Raw genomic sequence first — 23,592 nt, 5'->3', positions numbered from 1 at the left:
CAGACACATATTGGAAAAAAAAGGAAGAAACATTTACTTGGGTCACCTAAGTAAACTGCCTAAGTTACAAGCAGCTGCTTATGACCCTTTCACTTTGACTCCACTCTACCTTTCTAATCTCAGTATCCTATGCTACTCAGTTCTTCGTATATTCATTCATAAAATATGTATCTTTATAGTATCACATACTCTGCAATAGGAGCTGTTCTAGGTTCTGAAAACAAAATGGTAAACAACATGCTCCCTGCTCTCCTAAGAAATAACTGGGGAGGGAGTGCTTCTAAATAATTACTTACAACTGTGATAAGGGCCATTAAGAAGGACAGCATGGTTCCTAATGCAGTCTGTGGGAGCAATCAAAGCCTCCTTCAACAGGATTGAGCAAATGGAAGTGTTGGTTTGATTAGTTTGAGCATTCAGTAGGTTTGGCGCACAGAGATTAATTGTAAGGAAGGACCGAGGGGGCACTGGAGGCATGAAAGAAGGTCACTGTACAGGTGCAATGAGTGGCCTAGATTAGGCTGGGAGGTAGGCAGGAAGGGATCTTGCAGGGCACAGAGGCCTAGACCAATAGGAAATCATTGGAAGGATCTATATACAAGAGAGGAAGGACATGGTCAGATCTGTTTAAAACATTCCTTTGGTTGCTGTGTGGATATGGGATGAGGTAAAGGTGTGGACAGATTTGAAAATTACTTGAAACAATACAGATAGTTTAAATGGATGTGGGTCTCCTTGAAAGGTCAAGAAATCAAGAATGACCAACGTTGGATCCATCTGTGCTGTCCTTGAATCCACTGTATAGAAAAGTTAGGATTTTCAGAGAATTGTATGGTTCCAATGTTATATTAGAGAAGATACTTTAAAAAAGGGGGGGAGGGTAGCAGAGGCAAAGTGACCCCAAAGGCAAACAATTGATCTGTGTGGGAAGTGCCAACACTCCAAAAATTATTCTTGACTCATGGCTTGCAGGCTTTTATATTACTTCATCACATCAGAAAAAATGACAAAACTTGGCATCATTTGGATTATGCACCTTTTTTTCACATTTCTTTAGGATGGTGGTTCTCAAACTTGACTGCACACTGGAATCACCCAGAGACATTTTCAAAAAAATACTGTGGCTGGGTCTCACTGTCAGAGTTTCTGATTTAACTGGTCTGGACATCAGGATTTTTAACAGACACTCCAAGTGATTCTAAACGTGCAGCCAAAGTTGAGAACCACTGCTCTAGAAGGGTCATTTCTCTCTCTCTCTCTGTGTGTGTGTGTGTGTGTGTGTGTGTGTGTGTGTGTGTGTGTGTGTATGTATAAAGTATCATTTTTTATATTTAACAGAAACATAGAAATATAGAAACCATATTGAGTGAGCAGGAAAAGAGTTAAACAATCTGGAGCATTGGAGATTTGAGGAACATGGCAGAGATAATAATTGCCGGCAAATATCCATTCTCCCCTTTATTCTCAGCAACAGATCTCTAATTTCATTTGGGGCTGGTAAAGGGTGCAGCTACACTACATTTTCCAGCAACCTTTGCAGTCAGATGTGCTATGTGACTAGGTTTTAGCTAGAAATATGTAAGCAGGGAACTCCTTATAGAAAAATGACTCATCTTGGAGAATACCCTTTTTGCCCTTCTCGGCTTTCTCCTTCTCCTGCCTGGAATATAAAGATGATGGCTAGAGCTCCAGCAGTTATCTTGAAATTTAAGGTAATTTTAAGGACAGAAAATGTGTTCTGAGTTTTGGAAGAGAATCACTGTTAACCATGGAATCACAGAGTAGCTCTAGACTGTGGACATCTCATTTGCCTTGCGTAGGCTACTTTTCCCCCTGATGTATGCAGCCAAACCAAATCCTAATTGACACAGGTATAAAATTTTCTATTAAATTCCCATATCCCATGATCAATGGTGTTGTACTAAGAGGCTTTGAATACCAAAGATTACTTGGAGGTAGGGGAGACAATAATAAGTAATGATAGCAAGGAAGCATGTAGTTCTTTCAAAATATGTCTAAGGGCAGCTCTTGTAAAAAGGAAAGGAAATATTCTCTGTCTCTTATTTCTGCCATGCCAGTCTCTTTCTTCAAGATCTCAGACTTTAAATAGTACCATTAATATTATTGTTAAATTCATTATGGATTTAATGGGATTTGTGAGTTAGCCTAGGATCCTCAGCACACTCTACAGAATTGTTTCTATGGGAAAATGCAGTCTTATTTTAAAAACCTGTGTATTTAGAAGCACCTTGGTGCCCCAGTCGGTTAAGCGTCTGACTCTTGATTTCTGCTCAGTTCATGATCTCAGGGTCATGAGATTGAGCCCCGCGTCAGACTCCAAGCTAAGCATGGGGCCTGCTTAAGATTTTCTCTCTCCCTGGGGCGCCTGGGTAGCGCAGTCGTTAAAGCGTCTGCCTTCGGCTCAGGGCGTGATCCCGGGCTCCTCCGCTGGGAGCCTGCTTCTTCCTCTCTCACTCCCCTGCTGTGTTCCTGCTCTCGCTGGCTGTCTCTCTGTCACATAAATAAATAAAATCTTTAAAAAAATTTTTTTTCTCTCTCCTTTTCTCTCTGCCCCTTTACCCCTGCTCACTCTCTCTCTCTAAAACAAAACAAAGCAAATAAACAAAAAACCCCTGTGTATTTAATATTGAAACAAGGTGCTTGTAACTTAAAAAAATGTGGATGGCCCAGACTAAATATGAGACCGTTATTTTACATACTGTTATTAATTACAAATAAATGCATATTGCATTGCTAATGAAGATAGTTGTATCCTTATTTTTAGGCATTGTGTTCACATATGTGTCTTATATGTTGGAATTCAGTCTCTGAGATTTTAGTATACCATGGGGTTTAACTTCATATTTATAGATTTGTTCCTTGTAGAGACTATTTTACAATAGGAAAATAGGGATTAATCAATCATTCCTACCTTTATTCTTCCATAACTGTTTATTTAGAACAGTGATGTGACAATGAAATTTATTATCTACTGTAGTTAATTCTAATGGGGCCTGTTTCCCCTCATAGGTCATGAGCTGCTAATGTCCACAGTAACTTACTGACATAGGAAACAGGTTATGTGGTGCATGAAGTGAGAATCCTTTCATTAGTTAAAAAGAATCTACTGAAAAAAGATGTATAAATATTTACTTTAAAGACTTTCGTTTTACTCTTATTTCTCTGCTGTTCTGCTGAATCTTAATTGCTTTTATCTAGATGTAATTAGCACCCTAATCCTAAATGTTTTGCATATGATAGCACTCACCACTATTTTTATATCAAATATATTTTTGAACTCTTCTATGTCACCCATTAACATCATGTGTGAAACTAAAGAACACACCATTAGATATATTTGTTGTAAGAAATGTGCATGAAGCATGCCTCTAATGTGATGTGATTATTGTCACAAATTTACCAGGATTTATACATTCAAATGTATGTTTTTTCATTTAATGTGAACCACTCAGAAGGCTTTATGTTTAGTTTAATGATGCTGTCATTGCACAAAATACTTTTGTAACTATTCTCTTTGAATAGCAAATTGGATTCTGATTAGAGTGTTATAATCACTGAATCTTATAATTGGGTAAGTTCTTAGAGTTTCCAAAAACGGATGTGCATCACAATCACTTGCGGCATCTACAAAAATCCAATCCAAGGGTCTAACTCAGGAGATTTTGAAATAGTGCATTTTGAATCAGGACAAAGGAATCTTATTTTGATAATGACTATACAACTGATCCTTGGTCCTTGGTTGGGAGCCCAACCTTAGGCTATCAGACTGACTTCTTATCCAGTGTGCCTTTTTTGATAATTCCAAGGTGTGATCACCCACACTATACCTAAGACTAAACTATATTGTCTCAAAGCCAAGATTAGTGGTGGGGGAAGATAGATTGGAAAGGCAGGAGGTCAGGATGGCAAGTGGAACCTGGAGGTGAATAAACTGGTCAGAAGGCTATCACAAGAGGGTAGTCCTGGGATGTTGGGGCAAAACTAAGACATTGTACTGAAGAAAACATTGAGCTGGGAAAGACATTTTCAAGGTGGAATTGAAAGAAATTATGAGGTAGACAGAAGTGTCAGGAGAGGGGCTTCTAACCAAGTTGATAGCAATGCTAATAAAATAACTAAGATGATATAAGATGATATATATCACTAACTAAGGCTGTAGGAAGAGAAGGGTCACATTTTATGGGGATGATATCTAGTTCCAATTTGGACATGTGTTTGAAATATCTATGAGTTACTGAGTAGGTGGAAGCAGAGGTTTAGAATAGATATTAGGGTGGAAGTTATAGCTTTAGGAATTATCTGTTTACAGGTGGAAATAAGAGACATATAAATAAATACAATTAATGAGGAAATTCACAGATAGGGAGCAGAGCCTAGAAGTCTGGCTTAGCACCAATATTAAGAAATGGCAGAGGAAGAGTATATGTCAGGGAAGACATAAGGTAGACCAGCTAGAAGGAAAGAAGTATATCAGAAACCAAAGGGAAGTGGTCAACTGGATGGCTCACCATACCCTCCTCCAACAATATCATTACAGCTTTTCATTTTTTAAAAAAAATCCTTGCCCAGAGAGCTGGCACAAAGTTTTGAGCTTCAGGTTTGCAGATATCTCCTCTGGTGGTACATCTTTCTCTTATTTCTTTCCTCCCTTACTACTACTAGATCTATTTCTTTTGAACAAGGTGGTTTCTTTCCATTGCTGTGTTCCTATCATGGAACATAGTCTTCCAAATCTTGGAATAATGCTAATCTTATTATGATATAAATTTAAATTCTTATTGACTACTCCCTCTGCTGTGTGTATTGGTTTACAAACATCTGAATGCCCTGTTATTCTTCCTAAACCTTCTTTATTTCCTTCTGTGAATTACTGGGCATTTTCTTCCTTAAAGTTAGTTTGTTTTTTATTCCCTGTTTCCTTCTTAGTGTAATGGTAAGTTACTGGTACATACTGGAAGGGTATACAGAGGTTAACTAAGAGTACAGTATATATATTTTATAGTTTTAGTATAAATTTAATCAACTTAGCATATGTTATGTTTTAAAGAATCTTGATCATGTCAATGAAGTTCTCTCCTAGCAAGCATTGTTAGAATTTCACAGAAGATACACAACATTGCAGTTCTTTCTAAATATGCAGGTGATCAGCAGACTAGAAAAACAAGACTTATTTTCTGATAACATTTATTTAAGTAGTTACCCATTTCTCATTTTCCTCCTCTTTCATGCTTGATCCTTATTCTATTGTTCTCTAGTATAATCTATGCTTTCATTGCTTGAAGTGATAAATACTGAAAATACAAAAGTTTTTTTTTTAAGGGAAAGTGAACTGCCAAAACTATATAGTCCACACTCATCCTGTGATTCCACCAGTGTGCTTTCCATACCTCTAACGGGAGAATGGATGGTCCACTGATTTCTGGACACCTAAAAACTATATGACTGCTCAGTAATAACTGGTACTCACACTTGTTGTTCAGGTATTAGTCTTAAAGGATCAATATTCCTGTAGTTAATAGTTCCTAGACCATTGCATTTTCAAGTCCTGTTCCAAGTGTCTGTTAAGGCAGAAGGAATGAGGAGTCAAAGATCCTGGGGATGGATATCTGATATTCTATAAGTCAGCTAGACAGGAACTCCTTAACAAGTTCCATATTTTTGGAGGAAGGGAAGGTTGCTGCGAATCTCCAAGAATCAGATATATGTGTCCTCAGCTGCTGATCAGGCCATTTCAGGTGTACAAAACCGATATGGGACCATTGCGGGTCTATCCTTTGATACCTGAGCAATAGATCTGCCCAGAGTACAAGGTGTTGACTGGTGACTAACATCATGCTTGCTTTCAGGCTGTTCCATCCATAAGCCATTTGTCTGTTTTTACTCCTGTTTTTACTTCTCTAGAGTTTGATTTCTAGGATGTAGAGCTGAGATATCAGAGGAATGGAGACTCAGAATTCTTTCTGCATTGTCCATATCCCTGAAAATAATCTCTTCACATAGCTTGAACTAAAGTTTTTTTTTTCTTTATTATTTCCACGGTGCAGAAGAATTGGAAGTGGTGTGTGTGTGTGTATGTATGTATGTGTGTGTGCGTGTGTGTGTGTGTGCACGTGCGTGCATGATATCTAGGTACCTTATTTTTCTTTGTAGCCTTTACTATAACATCACCTATTTTGTGTGTATGAGAGAGAGAGATTATGTTGTCAAGGACTATCCTCCTTCCTTGACTATAACACTCTGATGTTAGATAATTTGTCTCTTTTGCTCACAAACGGATCCCTGGTACTGAGCACAGTGCTTGGCTCATATTAACATGGAAACTCACAAATTAATATATACACCATACAATCAGAGTTTATAATTTTCATCCTGGTGTATGGATCAAGTCATTCTCAGTGAACCTTTTTTGTTGCCTTTAAGAAGTTCCAAGTTACAGAATTCTTAGTTACCATTATAGATAGAAGTCTAAATTTAATACATTACACCTGAATTTTAGAGTAAAGATTCTGTTAACCAGAGAGAGCAAAACTAAGTAAGTACCTCAAAAGCTTACTTCTGCCTAGAGGTGACCTGTTTCACATTAGAAATATTCCTGGTACTAACTTGGCAATGATAAATGTCTTATGATTGATTGATTAATCTAACTCTGAGTAATTCACTGGATCTGGGAAGTATGGTTAGAGGAAAGAGAAAGGCAGTAGACAGAAGTCATTCTTCAACAAGTGCCATCTATGAAATTCAGAGTCACTCTTCTCAAGAAGGCTGTTAATTGCAACATGTTTTACTTTAGGCCAGGAAAAAAAAAAGTCCTTAGTGGGGAAGACTTATCTAGAGTTGATTGATTTTTACCATTACGTTATCATAAAACAAAACATACCATGATTACTCCCTGATTTAGTCTGTATCTAAAATGTTGGGCAAGTTTTACCTGAAACTGCCTCAATAGGAAGCTACCTCATTCCTGCTTATGCACGTGTTACAAAAAGGAGGAAACTAACACTTATTGAGAGCCTACTATATGTCAGATGTTATCCTAGATATTTTAGTAATCTTCATAATAAATAAGTAAGGTAAGTATCATTAATTCTGTTTCACAGAGCAACAGTATAAGGTTTGATATGCTAACTTACTGGGGCTGAGATTAAAACCTTGTGGGATTTTGGTTGATTGATGCTGTATCAGGAGAGGCAAACTGATCAAGTGCCCCTTTGAAAGGAGTCTTGAGGCTACTTAGTAGGAAAGAGAATCATGAATGATTAACAGTGTCTGCCCATGGGCAAGGAGGAGCCAGTGGTAGCATACATATTTGATATTTGTTATCCTAACAAAAAGCCATGCCCCCTTCTGAGAAAATCTCAGTGGTTCACACTCATCAGCATTGTCCTCATCCTGGCACATATGTCCTGAGTTTCTGGGCCAGAGACACCGATTGTTGCTTTTGTGTTCCTGAAGTTTTCTAGTGTAGATATATTCTTGAATGGGCACCAGATCCCTACAAGGACACAAGAACAAGGATTGATTGTGGGACATTTCTAACATTGCCACACAGGGGACACACAGCCATCCATTTATGACTGGACCCAGCCTATATCATGCCCTTCATGGTTTATTAAATATTTGTATTTTAGATTCCCTTAATAAAATCCCCTCAAATTGCTGACAACTCAGGGCTGCAGCGTTTATTTAGTTTTCATTTTTGTTCTTTTTTTATTGGTTGCATTTATAAGGGAGTTTGAAATTGTATGCAAAGATTTATTTCATAATTAAAGCATAAAGGATGGTTTAATGGTACTGCAGGGTGCTAAGGGGAAGGATTATCACAGATGCACATTTGTAGGGAACAGCTTTGAAAAATATGACTTCTGGTCATACTGCAGATGAAGAAGAGAGGAAAAACAGCGTAGGAATTTCAGTAGTAAAATGTGCTGACTGGAACACTTTGTACCATTTTTACCTTTCCCCTCTCCCTTTTCACTAGCTAACTCCTCCTTCCTCTTTCATTTGCCAGATCCTCTGAGCATGGCTTTTCTGATCTCCTGAGCCCGAAGGACAGGCCCCTCCCAGGTGGTCAGCCTCTGGGCCTGGGCCTATCACTGCGTTCTCACACCACTGTTTTGCACATAATAGCACAACCATCCTGCTCATAGTGAGTTTGCAGCATCTGCCTTACCTGGTGGACTGTGAGCAGTTTGAGAGCAGGAGGCCGTGCCTTTGCTTTTGTACTGTGCTTGACATACAACAGGGAGTGAAACAGGTGAATGAATCTATGCTTACATTAAAGAGGGGGGACAGCTGAAGAATCAGGAGACAGGCACTTCATTTTCAGGTTGCACACAACTATTTCCTGAGAATATGAGGCTTTTACTCTATTTATGTCTCAATTTTCCTACACATGAAACAAAAATAATGCAGAATTCCATTCCTTTCTCTTCCTTATAATAAGAGCTTTGATCTCGAGAAACCCTTGGAGAAGAATTCACATATGAGAAATTAAAGACTGATTACCTGAAAAGCATGAGTGAAGCAATTTCTCGAAACTGAGTCTATAAAAGGCTTAAAACTATTTTTGTGTTTTACCGGAATAAAACGCTACAGTCATCACTTTAAAACCAACAGACTCTCAAAATTTTACGTAGATATTTTCAGCCCTAATGAGTGTTTTACAATTAATTTATATCTTTCTATTAAAATTATGGCTTGCCAGACCCCTTCCTCTGGTTTTAGTCACTCTTATAATTTTTTTTTCAAATAGTCTGCATACTAAAAGGCATTTTCCTCCTGTGTAGCTGGTCTTCCATCAAAATGTCTGAGGCTTTCTGATTTTATGACTCGGAGTTTTTGCAGGCCCCACAGTATTTCTTCTTTGTTCCCACAGACTCTGTCACACAGTCTTGATTTTTTGTTTTGTTTTGTTTTGTTTTGTTTTGTTTTGTTTTGTTTGGGCCTTGGAGACTTAAGAAGAGTGTTTAAAGGCTGGGGTTTACATTACCTTACCTAAGGTTGATTGCAAAATCACATGTACATTCTTCCATGGATTTTACCTCTCATTTCTCTTCCCAAGACTACTAATTCCTGAATTTTAAGTGTCATAATAATGAAGTATTTCTTAATTGAGCCACTGGTATATATTTTATTAACTAAAATGCTCTAAGAAGTCCATGAGAAGAAAATATAGGAACAAACCCACCCATATATAAATGCGTAAGGGCCAAGATTAACTCCTCGTTTTACCACTGAAGAGATTAAAAATGTTCACCTAGCCCAACTAGAGCACGCCACTCACTTCTCAGTTGAGCACACACTAACAAGCACCCACTCCATTCAGGGCACTTGGCCCACACCACAGTGACACAAAGCAAAGCATTTATTCCTTTAAAATGGTGGCTGGGTCAAACACTCAGGCTCTGTGACTCTACTCTTCTAGGCACTTATATCTTCTTCAATACCCCACATTCTACTAAGTAGGCACCATTACTCCATGCACTTTTAATGAAGAGAACTGAGGTAAGATTGGACGTGCAGAGCATCTGAAGGAACCACAGGAGAAGAAGAACAGATGTGGAAAACCGAAGAAATGTAAAGAAAAGAGTGAAAAGTGAAGTTAGATGTGTAGAGGCCTATTTCTACAGCCTCATGACAGAATGTCATAAGGGAATTATAATATTTCTGGCAATTACTGCTGAGAGTTCAAATGGGAAGCCAGCAGAAGCTTTAGGAAGGAAGATAATAATACCTTCCTGCCTACATCTCAAGGATCAGACGTAGGACCATATAAAATAACATGCGACTTGAAGAGTGGCATGACAATTATGAAGTGAAAAAAGGAGGAAAAAAAGAAGCCTATGCATAAAATAGTAGTGACTCAACATCTGCTAAATTGCCTGTGTGTTTTATTAGATTGTCTTATGTTCTTCTGTGGAAAAGCCAGGCCTATTTAATCTTTCTCACCTATACATATATACACAGCCCCAAGTAAATGATATTATATTGTCTTAAATTGTTTGTAAGTACAAGGCAGCACATATGCTCTCAGAATTTTTCACTTGACTTAATGTGATTTTTAAGAGGTGGCAAGTAGGAGACATTTATCTGCTTCATATTGCTCATATAATATACCATTGCTTTATGAAGTATTTTCCAAGTGGGTTAGATAATGTAGTGGTAGGCACTGTGTTATAATGTTTTATGTTATTGGGGGGAAATGTGATAATTTATTTTGGGTAAGCTATATTTATCAAGAACTGAAATCAATGAAACCACATTATTTTCTTCAGTCTGGTTATATTAGAGTCGTTTTTGACCACGAGGACATTGTTTTTAGCCAGACCACAAATTTATCACTGTGAAGAATACAGTGCACATTTTTCATTGCATGGTTTCTGGCAAGATGAAAACTGGCTTATGTTCTCTTTGAGACTTGTTTTGAGAAGTTCCATTGAGAGAGGGCCTTTTAGCAATTTTATTTTTCCTTGGCACAAATGGTGTTATGTTTATAAATATATCACATTTTGACTTCTCGTGGGATAAACAAATTTATCAGTTAATGAAAATTGAGAAATTGGAGGAGTAAGAAGTCATTTGACAATTTTTCGATGCATGAGCCCTGGAATTCTGCTTAAAAAAACCATTGTTCTTTCCAGCGTTAACTAAAACAGCTTCATCAAGCTCAGTATTTGAAAATGACCACTGCACACAATTCTTCATTGCATTTTAGAGATCATTTCAGAAGGAATCCAGTAAGTCATGCTCATTTCCATATTGCCTACGGCATTGTATCAAGGAAAAAGCAAAGAATTTTACATAAGGGTTTTACAGTAAGGCTTGAACATTATATCTTTTACTTACTGTGTGACCACAAGCACAGATATTTTACATTTGCAACCTCAGTTTTCTGTAAAATGGAGATAATGATTCCAATCTTTTTGGAGGATAAGGAGGATTAGTTAGCAGAATACGAAGCTCCTATTACAATGGGTGACAGGCATTCTCTACATGGGGATTTGTTTTCTTCTATTCTGTAATTTCTTCAGCAAAAATGTATTATCTACTATGTTCTAGGAACTTGATATACCAAAATGAACAAAACAGGCAAGGAAAAAAAAAAAACCTACTTTAGCCTATAGTCCATCTAGGGATATTGACAATATGCATATAATCAGTAAAAAATTAATACCTAAACAATAGAATGAAAGTTGCATATGAAATGGAGAAAATAAGAGGTAGAAGAGGGTAAGGAGGGACAACTGGTAGTATTAAACAAGTTGTCTAGAATAGACATTTGAGCAAGGACTTGGAGGAAGGAAGGATAATAGTATGTGTGTCTGGGGTAGAGCATTTCAGCAGAGAACAGCTAGGACAATGACCCTAGGATAAGAGCCTTCTAGGTGTTTTATCAGAGCTAAAGAAGGACAAATGTGTTAGAGGGAAGGGAAGGTGAAGTGAAGGGAAAGTACTCCAGAAACATAACAAAGGACCAGATTATATAGAACATAAATTTGTAAGGACTTTGACTTTTTTTAAATTTGTTTTAATTTTTGTATTATGTTAAGTTAGCCACCATACAGTATATCATTAGTTTCTGATGAAGTGATCAATGATTCATTAGTTGTCTTTGAATGAGATAGGAAACTATCAGAGGTTCTTAGACAATGGAGTGACATGATTTGGCTTATTTTCCAAAAAGGTATCTCTGCTTGGGGTATTAAGAAGTGGCTGTAGCTAGGGGCAAGCGTAGAATCAGAAAGACTACTTAGGAGGTTATTTCAGTAGTAGAGGTAATTAATGATGATTACTAGGACCAGGGTTCTTACAGTGGAGGTAGTGAGAAGTGGTAGAATTCTGCTTGAAGAGTCAGTGGGATTTCCTGGTTGACTGATTAAAGGATCTGAGAGGAATCAAAGGTGATTCCAAAGTGATTAGCTTGAGCTTCTGAAAGAATGGATTTGCCATCAAGTGAAATATAGAATGCTACAGATAGAGCAGCCTTGGGGATCAGGAAGGTAAAGACCTGGTTTGCATCTTTGGAAGTGTAAAATTTGAGATCTCTATTAGACATTCAAATAAATATGTCAGGGAGGCAGTTGAATATTCAAGTTTGGAGATCAGATGAGATGTCTGGGCTATTTATTTAAATTCAGAAATTTCTTCAATATATAACTAAGAACAATAACATGAGACTGGGTAAGATCACCAATGAAGCAAGTGTAGATAGAAAAGATTAAGCCTTGGGACACTCCAAAACTTTATCCTTAACTTTAGTTCAAACACATAGCTGGATATAAATGTAAAAATACTGAGGTCAATAGATGCTAGATCCCTTTTGGGAAAAATTAAAAAAATCTTTTTCCTCTTGTGATTGAGAAAAATAGCGTAAGTGGATAATGATGCCTTCAATGAAACCAGAAAATTCTTGATTACGGAGAGTGATTTTAAAAAGAGGGGGGGTGCCTGGGTGGCTCAGTCGGTTGAGCAGCCGACTCTTGATCTCCTCTTAGGTCTTTGGTCTCAGGGTTGTGAGTTCAAGCCCCAAGTGCATTTTAGTATTGTTATGGCTCATGACTACTTTTCTGGGGTTTCCAGATCACTATTAACCTGCACAATCCATTCATTTATAATCAGAAGGCCTAAGAAGAGCATCTGAGTGACCCTAAAAGAAATGTTCATTATGAACATTCATAGATAGTTCAACAGATAAAAATTCAATGCCTATTCTGTGCCATTCACTGGGCTAGATAGACATTGATTTAAAGGATCTTACTGGCAAATGTGGAAGACACTCAATAGAGAGAGGTTGGAACTTTCTCCAGATTTTTTCATTCATTCATCTTTAATCAATTTCTATATTCATTTCTCATCACTATATATTTTTTAAATTTTATTAACACTAGACTGATAATACAATTGAACTGGTAACAGGTACTAAACTCCTTGCACACTATTTCATCTCTCTAATAATTCTGTGAACTAGTTACTACTATTACCTTCATTTTATGTAAGAAGTTGAAGCTCGGAGAAGGAAATTTATTTTCATGAAGTCACACAATGAATCACTGGCGGGGTATAGATTTGAACATGGATATGTCTGACTCCAAAGCCTTTTGATTTAAACCACTATGCCCTTGGAAGATAATAAAGATGAATTGTTGCAGACATGTCATGCACACAGTCAAAATTCTCATCTGCATTTTTAAAACTACATTTGTCATAAATTCACCTTCCTGAGATTATATTGGTGTTTATGTAGCAAACTTCAGGAAAATCTAGAAAGTGCTTAGCGACCTGGGAATTCCATTGTTAAACAAAGTAGTCTGGTCACCTGGTCACCATTATGATGTTTGGTCTTTAGAAAAGGATAATCCCTGGGCACTTGGATGGCTCAGTTGGTTAAGCATCTGCCTTTGACTCAGTTACCTGAGTCAGGCTCCCTGCTCAGTGGGGAGACTGTTTCTTCCTCTGCCCTTCCCCCCCTGCATTTGTGCCTTCTCAAATAAATAAATAAAATCTTTAAAAAAAGAGAAAGAAGGGGGTAGTCCCCATAATAACAGCTTTGTTAAAAAGGTGAATGTGAAATAGTGCTTCGCTTGCTCCTGAATAGCTTTGTGATATTGGAAAAAATATTTTCAGACACATACATTCCTAGATATGACATGCTGTAACATTCCTCAGGGTCTTTTCTGTTTGAAAATTCCTCTCCCTTTTACCTGGTTAGCTTCTCATTTCACATTCACTGATTCCATTTCCTTCCAGAAGGTACCACGAAACTGCCAAGACCTGGTTAATTTTCTATTCTCAATGCTCCTATAGTAATCCCTACTTACTCTCATTCTAATACTTTTATTTCCTCCTTTATTCCTTTCTTTCGTTTATTCATTCATCCTATTTCCTCTTCTCTCTTGTATTCTTTCAATGGACAAACATTAAATCAATTTCTGCTATATGCTGGACATACTTAATAAATTACAGTGAAATTGCTTTTTTATTAGTACATTTGTCTGCTCAGGCCCTGGGATACTTGAGGGTAGGATCTGTGTCTTCATGATCACTGTATGTCCAGTGCCCAGTGCTATGTTTGCACCTAGTTGAATTATTGAATTATTCACTCATGACTACTACCCTCTGTGTCACCAGTGAACCTGGCATATGGTTCATTTATAGCATATATCATAGGTTATACTCTTAATACAATTACTTCTTTAAGTCAGCCCTCTTCTGTTATAGACATTTGATTCTATATAAATAGAATGCCAGGCACCTTCCATTTACATCTCTATCGATAGAACTTTGCACAGTTAACAGCAGTGTAGAAACTTGATAAAAGAACTTTTGTTGAATGAATGGTAGAATAACCAGCTGGTATAACATATGTTCCTATTCAAATTACTACCTAACCTAGAAGCCAAGAAACTAGAGGTTACCATTTATGAAAACCTGTTCTGTATTTAATATTAACAGGAACTATTTATTATAATCATAATGATAAAAATAAACTGATTTCTCAACTAAACTCCTAACAGATCTCCCCTAAAGAATCAGAAGCAAATAATATTTAATACATGGCAAGGATTTTCTACCCCTTTCCTCATCCAAATTGAATTGTAATAAACAGGCAGCATATTTTAAGCACATTTGAAATGAAAATATCACAGTAACTTGGAGATAATTAACATGTGACCAGCTTGAAAGTGGAATTTTTTTCTTTTCTATAATTTCTGGATAATATGGGACTCCAAAATGTGATGGTGGAGAAAGGAAGGTGGTGTAGCATAAAATAGTACAGTACTTAGGTTTGATTTTCCACTAGCTTTGTCAGTTAGTCACTAGTTTGAACAATTTACAGAATCTTCCTGGGTCTTAATTAACTCAATTATAAAACAGTAATATTTACCTCATAGGATTCAAAAGGATAACGCTTAAGATAGTTAAAATTATTGGTAAGGAAAATCAATCTTCCCTGTTTTTTTAAAATGTACTTATTTGTTAAAAGGCAAAAAAAAAAAAAAGTCCCAAGGAAAGTGGGACAAACTGAGGAACACAAATGAAGTGATTATTTGTAGGAAGAGAGTAACTGAAATGCCAGAGTTATAAAACTTGCGTGGCTAGTCCCCTTGGAGCTCATCCTCCAATCCTTCCCAGGTTCCCACCAACTCTCTTTTGTTTGACTCTCCTCTCTTTTTCTCCCTTAATGAAGATACAAAAGTTCCAACCTCCAAAGCAATTAGGTAACTCAGGGAACCAAAGAAACTTCCGAGAGAATGTTCCTACTGACATTAAAATGTTGATATGCCCTGCCTTCCTTCTATTTTACAGCTCTGCATTGAAAATAAATAAGATACATTTCCTTATAAGTGAAAAGCAGGAAATCATTCTAACTTCCTGTCATAAAGCTTCTTATTGAGTTACTTTCTGGAAAGTCATTTTGTTTTTGCTTTTTCCTTTCAGTTAGGTTTGTTTGAAGATTGCCAGACTTGGCAAGTCCACCTGAAAGGGTTTCCGGTGGCTTTGGCTTTAGACAGAGGAGCCAAAGATCTGCTACTTTTAACCCATCCCAAATTCTTTGAGAGAAACAAATGAAAGATTCTTTCTAGGACAGTTTTTGCATTTATCTGATGGGGAATGGTGTGCAATGAAAAAGTTGTCTTGGCAGAAGCTTTTAAGGAATTCTGTGAATACTGAACCCCAATTGTTGCTTTCCACTATTTTTCCCTCCTTCCTTGCTCAAATTTGATTAGATTGCAGTTGCATTCTTCTGTCAGGGAACAATTACCTTCTCCTTTTGATTTTAATTCCTAATCAGACTTCTCTGTTGCTTTTTTCCCACCACATCATCATAGTCCAAAACACAGATTCACATTGTGATTTGCAAAATTTCATTATTGTGGTTTTTCTCTTATCCTCCTTTTAAAATCCCCATTTTAATCTTTATTTTTAAATTGTATCTTTCAGTATTCAATATTTGAATAGCTCAAATAGTATGAGTATTTTAACTTCTAAAGATTGTAAACATGCTGGGAATTATAGAACAAACATAAAAAACCCAGATTTAACAAATGGTGATATTTTGTCATAATTATTTCAAATTACACACACACAGTTTACAGACAAAATTAAAACCTCTTTTGTAACTCCCATCTGACTCCCTCCCTTCTCTCTCTCCAGAAAAAATCACTGTTCTGAAATAATCTTTTTAAACAATATTCACTCTTTATGTTGCAACTCTTGATTAATATTTATAGAGCAGTCCACTATGTATGCATTAACTTTCTTATTCAGTTTTTGGACAATCCTGGAGATGATAATTGCCTTGTTCCAAACTATTCTTTCCACTAGAATGTAAACATCAAAGGGTGGAGAATTTTATGTTTTAGTCATGGAAATATTTTCAGCCTTTAGAATATTGCCTGGGGCAGAGGAAGTGCTAGGTATATATTTTTTGAACAAATGACTAATGATTCAATAATGATTTTTAATTTCCCTTAGAACAAACTTCAAACTATTTACCATGGCTTACAAAGCCCTCCAAGAATTGGCCTCTGCCTCGCTTGCCTGTCTCATTCCCTCCACCCCATAGTCTCTGTTCTTCCTCAGTTCTTGTATTCTATGCCCCAAACACTCTTCTCTTTCATTTTAGTTTGGCCAACTTCCACCTTTCCTTTAACTCTTGCATGTCCAGTGTTCATGGACGAGGCAAACTTAAAACTCATCTAAGTTGCTTACACTGATGTAGGATCCTATGCCCTTGGGTGCTCTCTGTTATTAACACTCAACCTCTCACTGTTCTCTATCAATATTTAGGATGATCATCTCTTTGAGGGCAGGGATCCCATTTATCCTTTTCCCGGCTAACACAGACATCTGAAGAGTGTTAGACAAAGAATAATGACTTGCTGTCTCAATGAAAATAAGTTGGATTAGGGACATTACCTGTATTCTGCCCTCCCTCATCCTCCATTTTTAAATCTCCTTTTTTCCCCTTCTTCTTCCTGGTTTTCATGCCAGATTCTCTTTCTCTCTTTTCCTAATTTCTGGTTCCTGCCAATTTATGATAGCTATTAAGAATATGGCTAGCTTAAAATTTATTTTAATAGACTTATTGGTGGAAATATATTCTTATAACATAATCCAATATTATATGCATATATGTTTATACACACACATATGTACAAATGTATGTATATGAAAAAGTCACCCATAATCCCAGCACTCACAAACATTTTTTCCTACCAGTGAGTCATCTTCATTTCAGCCATCTATCATATGAATATATACAACTATACAGATACATGGATGAAAATATAGATAGACATTAATGTCAGTTGATTGTCACCTCTAGTTGTTTTTCTAAATAATTATTCAATTGTTGTAGGCTCAGATCTCTTGACCATGCTACCATTCTTATAGAATTGTGTTGGGATTAAATAAATTAACATTTGTAAGATGCTTCAAACAGTTCCTGACACGTAGAAAGCATACATGTATGTGTAGTTGCTATCTATTATCACAATGAGGGTACTGACAGAGAGGTGACCTGAGCTATCATGTTATAGGGCTGAAGTAGGGTAACTATAAGCCAAGTGGGTAGAAGGAAGACTTAAAATTTTCCCTGAAGCTAGCCCCATCTCTGTGGTGTGCTGAAGCCAGCAGAGTAGTCTTCTGGCTACAGAGCAGCCCCAAGTGCTCTGATGACATTGCATCAGAGTCAGTGAGATAGGGTCACAAAGAGCTACAGGCTCCTTGGAAAAATGCCGTAGATCTCAATTAAAGGTTAAATTTCACATAATATCAATGTGGAGACCTTTCCAAGTTTGGCATTTATTGCCCGCACCTTCTCCTCCCCTACTGCCACATACAAACCAACTCACTTGTATGCACGTAGCCAGAGGAAAAGCATTTCATTCTTCTGCTTGAAAACCTCCACTGGCCCTACACTGCCTATAGGATAAAGTCCAAACTCTTTAGTTAAAGGCTGTCTTCATAGGATGGCCCTAATACATACTTTCATCTTCATTTGTTACACTCCCCATAATTTTCCTGCTGGTTGACATACATTGACTGAGTGCCTGCTCTGTGCAAGACATCATGTCAGATGCTGGGAATGCAAATATGATTGAGATAGAGTTATGTACCTGAGAAACTAATGATTCAGTAAGAAAGGAAGATAAAGATAAAGGCCATTAAAATCCAGTTTGAAAACTGATGTAAAGAGGGAAGCAGAATTTACTTTAGAAATACAGAATAGGGGGCTTCTCAGTCTAAGTACATCAAAAAAGATTTCATAGAGAGAGTGACATTTGAACAGAGTAAGAAAGGATAAGCCAGAGTTACTCAAGTAAAGAGGAGTAAGTGCCTTCCAAGCAGAGAAGATAACACAGGTATTGACATGGAGGAATAAAGTAGCATTGGGTGTATATAATGAATTATAAACAGCCCTTGATGCCAGAAGGTAAAATGAGAGTTGATAAGTGGTAGTGACTGAAACTAGAAAGATTATAGGAGGGCGGGGATGAGAGGGAATTTTGTATGCCATGTTGAAAAACTTGGTTTTTATGAAATTGAGGAATGTACCCTCTATCCCTACACTCTGAAGGGTTTTAATCAGGAAAGGATGCTGTATTTTGTCAAATGCTTTTTCTGCATCAATTGAGAGGATCATATGGTTCTTGACTCTTTTCTTGTTGATATGATCTATCACACTGATCGATTTGCAAATGTTGGACCACCCTTGCATCACAGGGATGAATCCCACTTGGTCTTGATGGATAATCCTTTTAATGTACCGTTGGATCCTATTAGCTAGGATCTTGTTGAGAAGTTTGGCATCGATATTCATCAGGGAAATCGGTCTGTGATTCTCTTTTTGATGGGGTCTTTGCCTGGTTTGGGGATGAAGGTAATACTGGCCTCATAGAATGAGTTGGATAGTTTTCCTTCTGTTTCTATTTTTTGAAACAGCTTCAGGAGAATAGGTATTATTTCTTCTTTGAATGTTTGGTAGAATTCCCTGGGGAATCCGTCAGGTCCTGGACTCTTGTTTTTGGGGAGGTTTTTGATCACTGCTTCAATCTCTTTGTAATTAATCTGTCTGTTTAAATAGTCAATTTCTTCCTGTTTCAGTCTTGGTAGTTTATAGGTTTCCAGGAAGGCATCCATTTCTTCCTGGTTGTTTAATTTATTGGCATAAAGTTGTTGATAAAAGTTTCTAATGATCCTTCCTATTTCATTCGTGTTGGTCATGATGTCTCCCCTTTCATTCATAATTTTATTAATTTGGGTCATATGCACCCCAATAGCAGCATTGTCCACAATAGGAAGGAGCCGAGATGCCCTTCAACAGATGACTGGATTAAGACGATGTGGTCCATATATACAATGGAATATTACTCAGCCATCATAAAGAACGATTACCCAACATTTGCAGCAAAATGGACGGGACTGGAGGAGATTATGCTAAGTGAAATAAGTCAAACAGAGAAAGACAATTATCATATGGTTTCACTCATTTATGGAACCTAAGAAATAGCAGGAAGATTGGTAGGAGAAGGAAGGGAAGAATGAAGGGGGAGGTAAACAGAGGGGGGAATGAACCATGAGAAACTATAGACTCTGGGAAACAAAGTGAGGGCTTCAGAGGGGAGGGAGGTGGGGGATTGGGATAGGCCGGTGATGGGTATTAAGGAGGGCACATATCACATGGAGCACTGGATGTTATACGCAAGTAATGAATCATGAAACACTACATCAAAAACTAAGGATGTATTGTATGGCGACTAACATAACATAATAAAAAATTATTATAAGAAAAGAAAAAAAAAGGAAAACTCGAAATATATCCAGTAGAGATATGGAAATGCTGGTAAGTGTTGAGCAATGAAGCAAAAGGGACAAATCTGTATTTTGGATACATTATCCAGCAGCAAGATAAAAAGTAGACTTAGAGACAAATGGCATACATTTGGGAATACGGAAATACACTGGGAAATTACTGCAATGCTCAAATGTGAGAAGATGAGAACCCAGTCAAGGGAAGAGTTGTACAAATGGAAAGGAGAGAATAAGAACATTTAGCAATTCAAATAGCCAGGCTTGACAGGTGCCTGGATGTGGCCAGGAATAGAGAAGAGTTGCACACTCCTTCTAATATGAACTTCTTCACTTTTTAAAAAGTGAGATGAGATTATGCCTCAACATTAAATGTTCTTGAATTTTGCATGTTAAGCATGTCCTCCTTCATTCTTCCATAATACTTTTGTTCATTTCTTATCTATCTGCAGCACTCAGTACACTGTGTTGTTACCATTTATATGCTTTTCTCCCACTAGATTATAAGTTTCTTGAAAAATTTGACTATATTTTATATTTCCAGTTTCTATTATATTTTCTGCTCAAACTAAGGAGCTTGTTAAATTAATTAATTCATATTTCATATTTTTACCTTTTTGCCTCCCTTATTAACTTCTTTTTTTTTTAAGATTTATTTATTTTAGGGGGGGAAGGGCAGAAGAAGAGGAAGAGAGAGAATCCTTAATCAGACTCCCCACTGAGCGTGAAATCCAAGGACCCTGAGATCCCAACCTGAGCCAAAATCAAGAGTCAGCCGCTTAACTGACTGAATCACCCAGGCTCCCCCTTATTAAAGATAAGCTATCTTCTTTAAGATAGACATTGCATCTTTATTTCTAGATATTTATTTCAATGGTAGGCAAATAAGCTTGTAATATGCATTTGATAAATGTTTATTGAAAAAATTGGAAGGAGGGGCACCTGCGTGGCACAGCGGTTAAGCTTCTGCCTTCGGCTCAGGGCGTGATCCCGGCGTTATGGGATTGAGCCCCATATCAGGCTCCTCCGCTATGAGCCTGCTTCTTCCTCTCCCACTCCCCCTGCTTGTGTTCCCTCTCTTGCTGGCTGTCTCTATCTCTGTCAGATAAATAAATAAAATCTTAAAAAAAAAAAAGAAAAAATTGGAAGGAAAGATGAAAGGTATTATATTCTGTTTTTATATTGTAAAAATTAGAAATAGCTGTGAAATATAATCTTGAGAACACAATGACATATTCTTTTACATGTTTGGGAGAAAAAAAGAACCCAAACCAAAACAACACAAAAGCCAAACAAACAAAACAAACAAGAACAGCAAAAACAAAAAACCAAGCTGAGATGAGTTTTACCCTGTGCTAACATTCTTCAAAAACTCATTAGTTAGAGCTTCCTGGTTTAGACTAAGGAAAAGTACTAAGAGTAGCAAAGTTTTAGACCAACTTCCACCCAACTCTGTGCTACTTTTTTTGCTTTTGGATATGTCATGACATATTTTAGTCTTTTCCTGGCAAATAGCTCTCCCTCTCCACCTCAAATGATGGTTAACTGGGACCCTGCTTAGGACCTTCTGGGAATAGTCTGAGGATGGGCTGAAAACATCCAGTAGAAAACCTAGGAATTCTGATCTACTTTGGGGGTGAGGGCAGGAATATTGACCAATCTCTCCCTGAAATATAAAGATTTTCATGGTTAGCCCAGGCATTGGGAAGGCTTCTGTCCCTAAGGGAATTCTTTGTCACATGAACAAGACCACCAAGATGAGAAATACTTGGAGGTGTGACCCCTTCCATCCATGCCTGCATCCTTTTGCAGTTCATTTTTGAGTCATATACCTACGCTGACATTGTGATACATATACCTGTAAGGTCATCAGTGGGCCATGACCCTAGCTGGCACGCCTTGCAGGTGTACTCATCAAAGACATACTCATTCTCTTTACAGGGTGTACAGGTCCAACAACAGCTGACTTCTCCCTTCCGGATCACCTAAGGTAAATATTTAAAATTTTGATTATTTTTGTACAAATAAAAATCCAGCAATCCATTATTCAAATATGCTGCTTTGCAAAGCAGAAATGGCTTTCACATAAGTTATTTCAGATGTTATCAGATAGGCAACGTAAGCATTAATATTCTCATTTTATAATCAAAGAAGCTGAAGCTGAGTTTAAGCTATCAGTCCACATCAAAAATTAGTTGTTGACAGGGTCTGGAATTAAATTAAATGCAAATCTTTGGATACTTAGCTTTAGATGTCTATATTTAATTAAGTGCCTGTGTTTGTGCTCATATATAAATACATTCATTTACGTATGTATGTATGTATGTAACTGAATTTTCCCCAAAGTCTGTGTCTGTCTTTCCCTAAAACTAAGAACTTTTACTCTTCAAATTTACCTTGGCTTCCCTCCACTAGTTGAATAATTTTTAGCAAAAAACATCATATACCTGCTACAGTTCAAAAATCTACCCATATTGATTAAAAATCATTAGGAATTTCTACTGAATTAAGAGGTAAAACATGACTTTTTTTTATGGAGTTCATCTTTTGGTCTCTGTTTCTACTGAAAATCTGGTTCAATAACTCACAGCTCATTCCTTCCTATTCTAGTAGCTTTGATTTGCTTGGGATGTCGGTGGATAAGGTCATTGAGACTATTATATACCCCTTCATCTGTTAGATTTTTTAAGGCAATAGGATATAATTGAAATAATTTAACAGTTGAAGGAGTCCCAGATGTTATTCTTTAGAAATGGATGTCTTTTATTTTTTTCCGCCACTGGTGCATGAATAGCCTCTGTGGAATAGAGACAGCATTCATTAAACATTCCTATAAATAATTAAAACTCTGATTAATCACCAGCAATAACCAGACACAGCGATGATTATACCATATATTCCTCGTCCTCCATCCTGACTCTATTACTGACCTTCTATAGTAACAACATCTAGATATTGATAGCCATATACAGTTGTAATCTGGCACCTCTTTCTTTATATTTTCTATCCCTTTTGCTGGCTCTTGACACTGCAACCACACAAGGAGAGAATGATGATGAAAAGGTCTGAATCGTCCTTTTCTTGAAATAACCAGATAAGTGAGGCAGAGTTGCTAATTAGACTTGCTTAATCTACCTAAAGTACTCTTCATAATAATACTTATTGGCTGTTTTCTGTATGCTGGCAGTACACTGTTATCTCATTAAAACATTAGAGTGGCTCTGTTTAAGGTGGTTGGTTTTATTTTGTTCTTTTTTTTTAAGGGGAGAGAACCTAGGTGTAATGAGCTTACATAACACATACGGTAAATAGCCATTGGACTTCAAGGCTCATGCTCATAAACCCTGAGCTTTATTGGTCTATATAAAGGCACAGGTGAGGGGATGGGTGAAATAGGTGATGGGGATTAGGAGTGCACTTGTCATGATGAGCACCTGGTGATGTAGGGAAGTGCTGAATTACTATATTGTATACCTGAAACTAATATAATGCTGTATGTATAACTAACTGGAATTAAAATAAAACCTAAAAACAATAAAGATAGAGTTCATGATATTTTGAAAAATATAGTAGGAAGAGTCCTGGCCTTGAGAATCAAGAGGCACAGGATTCTAGTCTTTCTTGTAGCCACTAAATAAATAGTTGTGCAGCTTTGAACAGTCCCCCAGCTGATCCTGTTTCTTCATACCAAGACGAATGTTTTTAAATAATATCTAGCTTTATAGGCTTTCCCAAGGATTAAAATATTATAGTGAT

General features: G+C 37.1%; 1 protein-coding gene across 3 annotated transcripts in view; it reads right to left on the bottom strand.

Annotated features, from left to right (window-relative positions):
• The window catches only part of GRM5 (glutamate metabotropic receptor 5), a 502,219-nt gene that overhangs the window by 58,928 nt on the left and 419,699 nt on the right, over window positions 1–23,592 (bottom strand). For all 3 annotated transcript variants that reach the window (XM_048217498.1, XM_048217499.1, XM_048217500.1), the window contains exon 6: window positions 21,695–21,821. In XM_048217498.1, coding sequence (XP_048073455.1) covers window positions 21,695–21,821 — 127 coding nt within the window. The remainder of the gene's footprint in view (window positions 1–21,694; window positions 21,822–23,592) is intronic.

This window comes from Ursus arctos, unplaced genomic scaffold, assembly GCF_023065955.2.
Source record: "Ursus arctos isolate Adak ecotype North America unplaced genomic scaffold, UrsArc2.0 scaffold_22, whole genome shotgun sequence".
In the NCBI taxonomy this organism is placed as follows: domain Eukaryota; kingdom Metazoa; phylum Chordata; class Mammalia; order Carnivora; family Ursidae; genus Ursus; species Ursus arctos.
The sequence above is the reverse complement of the archived record's forward strand: the minus strand, read 5'-3'. Positions and strand labels throughout refer to the sequence as shown.